Raw genomic sequence first — 8,904 nt, 5'->3', positions numbered from 1 at the left:
ACAATGTATATGAATTTTGTATGAGATAATGTGGTACTCTAATCCTATGCAATTTCTATGTCAGGAATCATATAAAGAGTATGCACAAAATCAGCGCAAGAAGCACTGACTCAGAAGGTTCAGCATCCAACATTAGAACATGGTCTGGGCAGACATCAGAAGATGGTCAAGCAGAATCAGAACATGGTCTATGGAAGCATCAGAAGGACATGAGATCAGAAGCAGAAGCACTGAAGTTCTCATGGTATCACGCTAAGAAGCACTTCAAGGTCAGAAGACAAGAAGATGCTCTGCACCAAGCTGTTTGACTCTGATGATATTCAAATGTTGTTTACACAAACATCAGATCAGAAGCAAGTACAAGATGGCAGGCTACACTGACTGACAAAAGGAACGTTAGTAGCTATTAAAGGCAACGTCAGTAGACACAGCGAAAGCAAGGCTCGAGGTAGTTGACAAAAGAGTGAAACATTAAATGCAATGCTGTACGGATCACGCAAAGCATTAAATGCTCCCAACGATCATCTTCTCAAACGTCTATTGTAACACCCCGAATTTAATTAATTGGTTAATTAAATTATTAAAGGATTTAAATATTGGATTTATTCGAATTTGGATGGTCGGTATTATTTTAAGAGGCATATTTGGATTTATTAAGTTAAAGTCGGATTTTAGTCGGATAGTTGGAAGAATAATATTAAGAATAATATTATTTATTTATTGAGATGTCTATTGAAATTTTCGCGTTTTGGGATGATTTAGTCGGTATTAGTTCAGGATAGCGGATTGACATTTAATCGATAATTTTAATATTTTTAGTATTAGAAATATTAATGAGTTATTATTTAGCGTTTTGGGAATTTTCTGAGTAATTAAGATTAGACCAGAAATATGAGGCATTGAGTAATAAGTCGGTATATTAATATTGTAGATGTTGTTGATTGGCTGTAATTTTTGGTAAAACTCATTGTGTTTCTATCTTGTCAAATATGGTGTCATGACATGCATTCTACTGTTGTGAAGTTTTTCTTATGCAGGCCTTTACCTGATGTCAAGGCCGATGTCATGACATTCGCAGCTGTTACGTTCTTTTCTGTTACTATTTATGGTTATGTGATCTGATAAGATCCTATGCGCTTTATTTGGAAATGTTGGATTCTGATCTGATTCAAGGACGTCTTTGATGGTTATTATTTTTAGTTCCTTGATTTATGGAAATTAGTTTTATTAGGTTTAAAACTAATTTGGATCCAAGGCCCAACTGCTGCGTTTTCTGAAGGCTATATATTTTACGAAGAAGCTGCAGACCAGATTAGGGTTTTTGTATTGAGAAGCTTTAAGAGTTCTTTGTTTTAAGTTTTTGCGTTCTAGCCTTCTTGTAAGCCAAACAATCATCATGATGATTGTCTTGGTCTAGGTGTTTTGGTTTGAGTTGTAAGAAGTACTCGAAGCTTTTAAGCAAGAGTACTATTGTACTTGATTAAAGCTTTTAAGCACGATCAAGTTGTGTCCTTGAAGTGTGTCTTCTTTTGTTATTCGTAGAGTGTTTTTCATCACTGCTGTGATTGAGGGGGAGTGAGTAGGATCTCTAATCTAAGTAGTTTTAGATTGAAGTTGCATTGGGTAGATATTAAGTGAAAGGAGTAATCTTGATCTGTATTACCTTTAATTGATATTACTTATAGTGGACTTCCTCCCTGGCTTGGTAGCCTCCAGATGTAGGTGTGATTGCACCGAACTGGGTTAACAACTTTCTTGTGTTGTTATTCTGTTTACTTCTTGTTCATTTGTTTAAAAGCATTCAGATAGTAATGTCGTGACATCCTGTTCGACATCGCGTGTCTGAGTCTAGAATTTCAATTGGCATCAGAGCAGGCACCCTGCCTGTTTTTACTGGGTGAGATCTAGGGACAGTATTTTCTGGTACTATGGACAAAGAAGGTGGTGGATTTGTGATTAGACCACCCATTCTGGATGGTTCCAATTATGATTATTGGAAACCTCGCATGGTGGCTTTTCTGAAATCCGTGGATAGTAAAGCATGGAGAGCTGTAAACAAAGGATGGGAACATCCTGTCATTACTGATAAAGATGGCAAGAAAACTCTTAAACCAGAGGAAGAATGGGACAAAGATGAGGAGGCATTTGCGCTTGGCAACTCTAAAGCTTTAAATGCTTTATTCAATGGAATTGACAGGAATATATTCAGACTAGTACATCATTGTGAACTAGCCAAAGATGTCTGGGATACCCTCAAGACTACTCATGAGGGCACCTCCAAAGTGAAGATGTCAAGACTTCAACTGCTAACTACGAAGTTTGAAAATCTAAGGATGAGAGATGATGAAAGTATTCAGGATTTTCATATGAATATACTTGATATTGCTAATACCTCAGGAGCTTTGGGAGAGAAAATGTCTGATGAAAAGCTGGTGAGAAAAATCCTTAGATCCCTACCTAAGAGATTTGATATGAAAGTTACAGCTATAGAAGAGGCACAGGACATCAGCAAAATGAAGGTAGAAGAGTTAATTGGATCTCTTCAAACCTTTGAGATGGGGATCAGTGACAATTCTGAAAAGAAAAACAAAAGCATAGCTTTTGTGTCCAACTCTCAAGAAGAAGCAGAGGAAAGTAGAGAAGAGAATCTATCTGAATCTATAGCTATGCTTGGTAAACAATTCAACTAAATAATGAGAAGAATGGATCAGAAGCCAAGACCTAATGCCAAGAACATCTCATCTGACACCAGTAGATCTTATGACTCTGGCAGAAGAGCAAAACCAGAAGAAAAGTACAATCACAGCAAAGGGATTCAATGTCATGGATGTGAAGGGTATGGACATATTAGAGCTGAATGTCCTACTTATCTCAAGAAACAAAAAAAAGGATTGTCAGTCTCCTGGTCTGATGAAGATTCTGAGAGTGACTTTGAAGAAGAATCAGCCAAACATGTCACAGCCCTTACTGGGGTTTGTAATTCCGATGAAGACTCTAGTGAAGATGAGCTAACCTTTGAAGAACTGGCAGCCTCCTACAGAAAGCTGTGTATCAGAAGTGCTGAAGTTTGTCAACAAGGTGAAAAGCAGAAGAAATACATAGTTCAGTTGGAGGCTGATAACAAAGGACTTAGTAAAACTATATCTGAACTAAACAGTGAAATTATCATGTTACAATCCAAACTTGATCAGATGTCAAAATCTGTAAAAATGTTGAACAGTGGCTCGGATATGTTGGAGGAGATTTTGCAGATTGGAAAAAGTTCAGGAGATATGTCTGGTATAGGATTTGTTGGTGCAAAGAAACATTCCCAAGATAGTAGCAGAGCTAAACCTGAAACTGAGATGTTGAAACCAATGTCAAAACATGTGACTCAACATCAAGACAAAAGTAAAATGAAGAGAAAGTATCAAAGATGGAGATGTCATTACTGTGGAAGATTTGGACACATTAAGCCCTTTTGCTTCAGATTATATGGATACCCAGATCAAGCTCCTTACTACAAACCTAAGCAGATCATGCCCATCCAGAAGCAACAATGGAAACCTAAAAATATGGCTTTAATAGCCCATACATCTCTTAGAGTTTCAGCCAAAGAAGATTGGTATTTTGATAGTGGATGTTCCAGACACATGACTGGAATCAAGAATCTGCTTGTTGATATCAAGAATCACTCTACTAGCTATGTAACCTTTGGTGATGGAGCTAAAGGAGAAATCAAAGGAGTTGGAAAACTAGACTGTTCAGGAGTGCCAAATTTAGAAGGTGTTTTGTTGGTCAAGGGCCTGACTGCTAACCTCATAAGCATCAGTCAACTCTGTGACCAAGGATAACAAGTCAACTTCACTAAAGCTGAGTGTGTGGTTACTAATGAAGAAAAGGAAGTAGTAATGAGGGGAGTCAGATCCAAAGATAACTGCTACTTGTGGGTGTCCCATGAATCCAGCTACTCAACTGTATGTTCTAAAGAAGAAGAAGCAAAGCTGTGGCACCAAAAACTTGGCCACCTTCATCTAAGAGGTATGAAAAGGATTATTTCTCTAGAAGTTGTGAGAGGAATTCCTAAGCTACAAATTGATGAAGGAAGAATATGTGGTGAATGTCAGGTAGGAAAACAAACCAGGATGTCACATCCAAAGGTTACACATCTGACCACTTCCAGAGTTCTTGAACTGCTCCATATGGACTTGATGGGACCAATGCAAATGGAAAGTCTTGGAGGAAAGAAATATGCTTATGTGGTTGTGGATGACTACTCCAGATACACTTGGGTAAACTTCATCAGAGAAAAGTCAGATGTGTTTGATGTTTTCAAGGACCTGTGTCAAAGAGTTCAAAGAGAAAAAGAGAATGGTGTTGTGAGAATTAGAAGTGATCATGGAAAGGAATTTGAGAATCAAAAGTTTGCTGATTTCTGCTCCTCTGAAGGAATACATCATGAATTTTCATCCCCTATTACTCCACAGCAAAATGGGGTTGTTGAAAGAAAAAATAGAACCATTCAAGAATCAGCCAGAGCTATGATCTATGCTAAGAATCTTCCTATCTACTTCTGGGCTGAAGCCATGAATACTGCTTGTTATGTCCATAATAGAGTTACCTTAAGAAAAGGAACCTCTACCACCCTATATGAGATCTGGAAGGGAAGAAAACCCACTGTCAAATACTTCCATGTGTTTGGTAGTAAGTGTTACATTCTTGCTGATAGAGATCACAGAAGGAAGATGGATTCCAAGAGTGATGAAGGGATCTTTCTGGGCTACTCTACAAACAGTAGAGCCTATAGAGTGTTCAACTCAAGAACCAGAGTAATAATGGAGTCCATAAATGTTGTGGTTGATGATGTCCACAATCAAGCAGATGTCACAGAAGATGTCGGAACATTCTGGGATATTACAGCTGAAGGATCTACAAGAGAAGATGATTGCAGTCCTACTATCACAGAGTCTGAGACTCAACCTCCTAACAAGAGTCCATCTATAAGAGTTCAAAAAGATCATCCTAGTGAACTTATTATAGGAGATCTCAACAGTGGAGTTACTACAAGGTCAAGAGAACTAGCTTCAAACTCTTGTTTTGTGTCAAAAATTGAACCTAAGAATGTTAAGGAAGCATTAACAGATGAGTTCTGGATTAATGCCATGCAGGAAGAACTAGGCCAGTTTGAAAGGAATGAAGTATGGGAGCTGGTACCAAGACCTAAAGGTACTAATGTCATTGGAACAAAATGGGTTTACAAGAACAAGTCAGATGAACTGGGAACTGTTATCAGAAACAAAGCAAGGCTAGTTGCTCAAGGATACACTCAAGTTGAAGGAATTGACTTTGATGAAACCTTTGCTCCTGTTGCTAGACTTGAGTCAATTAGATTACTGCTAGGAGTTGCTTGTATTCTAAGATTCAAACTATACCAGATGGATGTGAAGAGTGCTTTCTTGAATGGATACTTGAGTGAGGAAGTTTATGTGGAGCAACCTAAAGGTTTTGCTGATCCAAACCATCCTGACTATGTGTACAAACTAAGAAAAGCTCTTTATGGCCTGAAACAAGCCCCTAGAGCTTGGTATGAGAGACTAACTGAGTTTCTTACTAGTAATGGGTACAGGAAAGGAGGGATAGATAAAACTCTTTTTGTTAAAGATGAAGGAGGAAAGATCCTGATTGCTCAAATCTATGTGGATGATATTGTGTTTGGTGGGATGTCAGACAAGATGACTAGACATTTTGTTGATCAGATGCAATCAGAATTTGAAATGAGCCTAGTTGGAGAATTAACTTATTTTCTTGGGCTGCAAGTTAAACAGATGGAAGACTCAATCTTTCTCTCTCAGAGTAAGTATGCTAAAAACATTGTCAAAAAGTTTGGAATGGAAAATGCTACTCACAAAAGAACACCAGCTCCTACTCACTTAAAATTGTCCAAAGATGAAAAGGGAACTAGTGTTGATCAAAGTTTATACAGAAGCATGATAGGAAGCCTGCTGTATCTCATAGCCAGTAGACCTGATATTGCTTTTGCTGTTGGGGTGTGTGCTAGGTATCAAGCAGATCCAAAGATCAGTCATATCAACCAAGTCAAGAGGATCCTGAAATATGTGAATGGTACTTGTGAGTATGGAATGCTCTACTCTCATGGGTGTGAACCTATTCTCACTGGATATTGTGATGCAGATTGGGCTGGAAGTGCTGATGACAGAAAAAGTATTTCAGGAGGATGTTTCTTCTTGGGGAATAATCTTATTTCATGGTTCAGCAAGAAACAAAATTGTGTGTCTTTATCCACTGCAGAGGCAGAATACATTGCAGCAGGAAGTAGTTGCTCTCAGCTTGTTTGGATGAAACAAATGTTAACAGAATACAATGTCACACAAGATGTCATGACATTATATTGTGACAACTTAAGTGCCATTAACATTTCAAAGAATCCCATTCAGCATAGCAGGACCAAGCACATTGATATTAGACACCACTACATTAGAGATCTTGTTGAGGATAAAATAATTGCCTTGGAACATGTTGCTACAAATCTTCAACTGGCTGACATTTTCACAAAAGCCTTGGATGCAAATCAATTTGAAAATCTAAGAAGTAAACTAGGCATTTGTCTTTGTGAAGGATTATAGCAATTAATCGGGTGTGGGGCCAACATTATTTCTCTCTCCAAATTTTTGCTATCATTACACATTAAAGTGTATTTTCCCCCTCTTTTACAATTTGTCCAAACGGTTCCCATTCCCCCAAAACCTATCTGCAGCACTCACGCTACCTCTCTGTGTCGTTGCATTCACAAACCTTTCCCCAGCATTCCATTTTCTCTCACCATGTCTCAGAGTTCTCCCTCAAAGAAATCGTCTCCTCCCTCTGAAACAGCATCAGGATCTAGGGCACCAAATATGGTGAGTGATCAAGATGTTGTGTTGAATGTTGTGCCATTGAACACTGTTCCTGCTACCGATCCTGTTCGTAGTCTACCAAGAAAGATGCATGCAAGAAAATCAACTGGTGGATCTGTTCCAGAAACCTTTTCTGCTCAGGGTAGAGAGGGCTCTGCTTATGTTCACAATGCGATCGCAGGTATTGTCACAAGAATCTTGAATGAAGGGCACAAGGTTGATGGAATATCTGTTCCTCTAGCCCAAATTCCTGCCTCTGAGAACAGCAAAGATGATCAAGATGATCAAGATGATGCTAGCAAAGATCAGGATGATGTTGAGACATCTGTTGATAACAATGATGAGACCCCTGGTGCCAAAGATGTTGAGACATCTGAAGCTATCAATGTTGAAACATCTGGTACTAACGATGCTGAGATTCTTGAACCTGAGAAAGCTGAAGAGGTTCCTGTTGCTCCTTCTAAAGAAACTCTTAATGAAGGCCCTACTGTGCATGATGTGGTGAATCTGGATGATCTGGATGATTCTATTGACATTGCTGATGATGAGCTCATCTCTAGCATCTCTCATAGAGTCAAGACTCGTAAGGGCAAACAGGTTTGTGATCAAGATTTCTCCAAACCTCAAGTTACTCATCAAAAGAAGGTCACTATAAAGAAGATCAAGAAGGTCCTTGCTGAACCTTCAACCACTGGGAGCAAGATTGCTGTGAAGAAGAGGAAGGAAAGAAGTGTTTCTGCCCCTGAAGACGATGTCTTAAGTGATGTCCCTGACATCCCATCAAAGAAGAAGATTGCTGTCACAAAATCCTCCACAAAGGTTCGTGATGTTCCCTTGGACAACATTTACTTGCACTATGCTTCAAATGCCATCCAGTGGAAGTTTGTTTATCAAAGAAGGCTGGCTCTAGAAAGAGAATTAGCAAATGATGCTCTGGAGTGTCAAGAGGTCATGAAGCTCATCAAGTCTGCAGGTTTGATTAAGACTGTTACTCATTTTTCAAATTGCTATGAAATGCTTGGGAAGGAATTTATTGTGAATTTGTCTCAAGATTGTGGTGATGGAAGAACTGATGATTTTCATAAGGTGTATGTTAGAAGAAAGTGTATAGATTTTTCCCCTGCTGTTATCAACCTATATCTAGGTAGAGATGCTGAGGCTCAACCTGAGCTTGAAGTAACTGACAATGAAGTTTGCAATGTTATCACTGGTGGTAAGGTCAAGAAATGGCCCATAAAGAGTAAATTGTCTGCTAGTCTTTTGAATGGCAGGTATGCCTTGCTGCACAAAATTGGTGCTGCAAACTGGGTGCCTACCAATCACACTTCTACCATTGCTGTTGGCCTAGGTAAATTCATTTATGCTGTGGGAACCAAGACAAAATTTGACTATGGGACCTACATATTTGATCAAACTATGAGGCATGCTGGTACCTCTGCTACCAAGCTCCCCATTGCATTCCCATCCCTGATATGTGGGATAATCCTCAAGCAACACCCTGGAATTCTGAAAAGTAAAGATTCTGTATGTAAGAGGGAGAGTGCTTTGTCTTTTCACTACAAGCTGCTCCAAAGGTCTGATGACATGACATCTGCAGGGACATCACAACCCAGCAAGTCTGTGAACAAAGCCCTTCTTATTGCTGAGCTGAAAGAGACTTGTAAGGAGTTGGACAACAGGAAGATGAAGCTTGAAAAGCTCATCCAAAGTCTTGAGCAGTCTACAGATGATGATCTTGCTGGTGGAAGGGATGGTGACAATATGGATGAAGACTGAGGATGGTGAGGGCTCTGAGGATACTGGGAGTAGTGATGCTGATGAAGAGACTAGTAGCTCAAGTGATGACAATACTGGTGGCTCTAGTGATGAAGACAGTGATGGGTCTGATGATTAGCTCTGATTCTGTTTGTGTTTGGCTCCTTTTGTGGCTAAAAAGGGGGAGTAATGGTTGTTTTGGTGGTTTTGGTTTTTTTTGTTGTTGATCTTTTTGGTTGATGGATATGGTTGTATT

At 39.1% G+C, this 8,904-nt stretch overlaps 1 protein-coding gene across 1 annotated transcript; it reads left to right on the top strand.

Moving 5' to 3' along the window:
* Positions 1-6,821: 6,821 nt before the first annotated feature.
* On the top strand, positions 6,822-8,669 carry LOC131618807 (uncharacterized). The gene is made up of 3 exons (XM_058889963.1): positions 6,822-6,959; positions 7,203-7,658; positions 7,920-8,669. The coding sequence occupies exons 1-3, from the start codon at positions 6,822-6,824 to the stop codon at positions 8,667-8,669; spliced, it is 1,344 nt and encodes a 447-aa protein (XP_058745946.1).
* Positions 8,670-8,904: the final 235 nt, after the last annotated feature.

This window comes from Vicia villosa, linkage group LG7 (assembly GCF_029867415.1).
Source record: "Vicia villosa cultivar HV-30 ecotype Madison, WI linkage group LG7, Vvil1.0, whole genome shotgun sequence".
Taxonomy (NCBI): domain Eukaryota; kingdom Viridiplantae; phylum Streptophyta; class Magnoliopsida; order Fabales; family Fabaceae; genus Vicia; species Vicia villosa.
This window is presented reverse-complemented; position numbering and strand designations above follow the sequence as displayed.

Bases quoted from the DNA above. Each gene is read 5' to 3' on its own strand.
- LOC131618807 (XM_058889963.1), top strand. From the start codon at position 6,822: ATGTCTCAGAGTTCTCCCTCAAAGAAATCGTCTCCTCCCTCTGAAACA. The intron at 6,960-7,202 runs GTTCGTAGTCTA...AGCAAAGATCAG, and splicing joins CTGTTCCTGCTACCGATCCT to GATGATGTTGAGACATCTGT. The intron at 7,659-7,919 runs GTCCCTGACATC...ATGCTTGGGAAG, and splicing joins AAGACGATGTCTTAAGTGAT to GAATTTATTGTGAATTTGTC.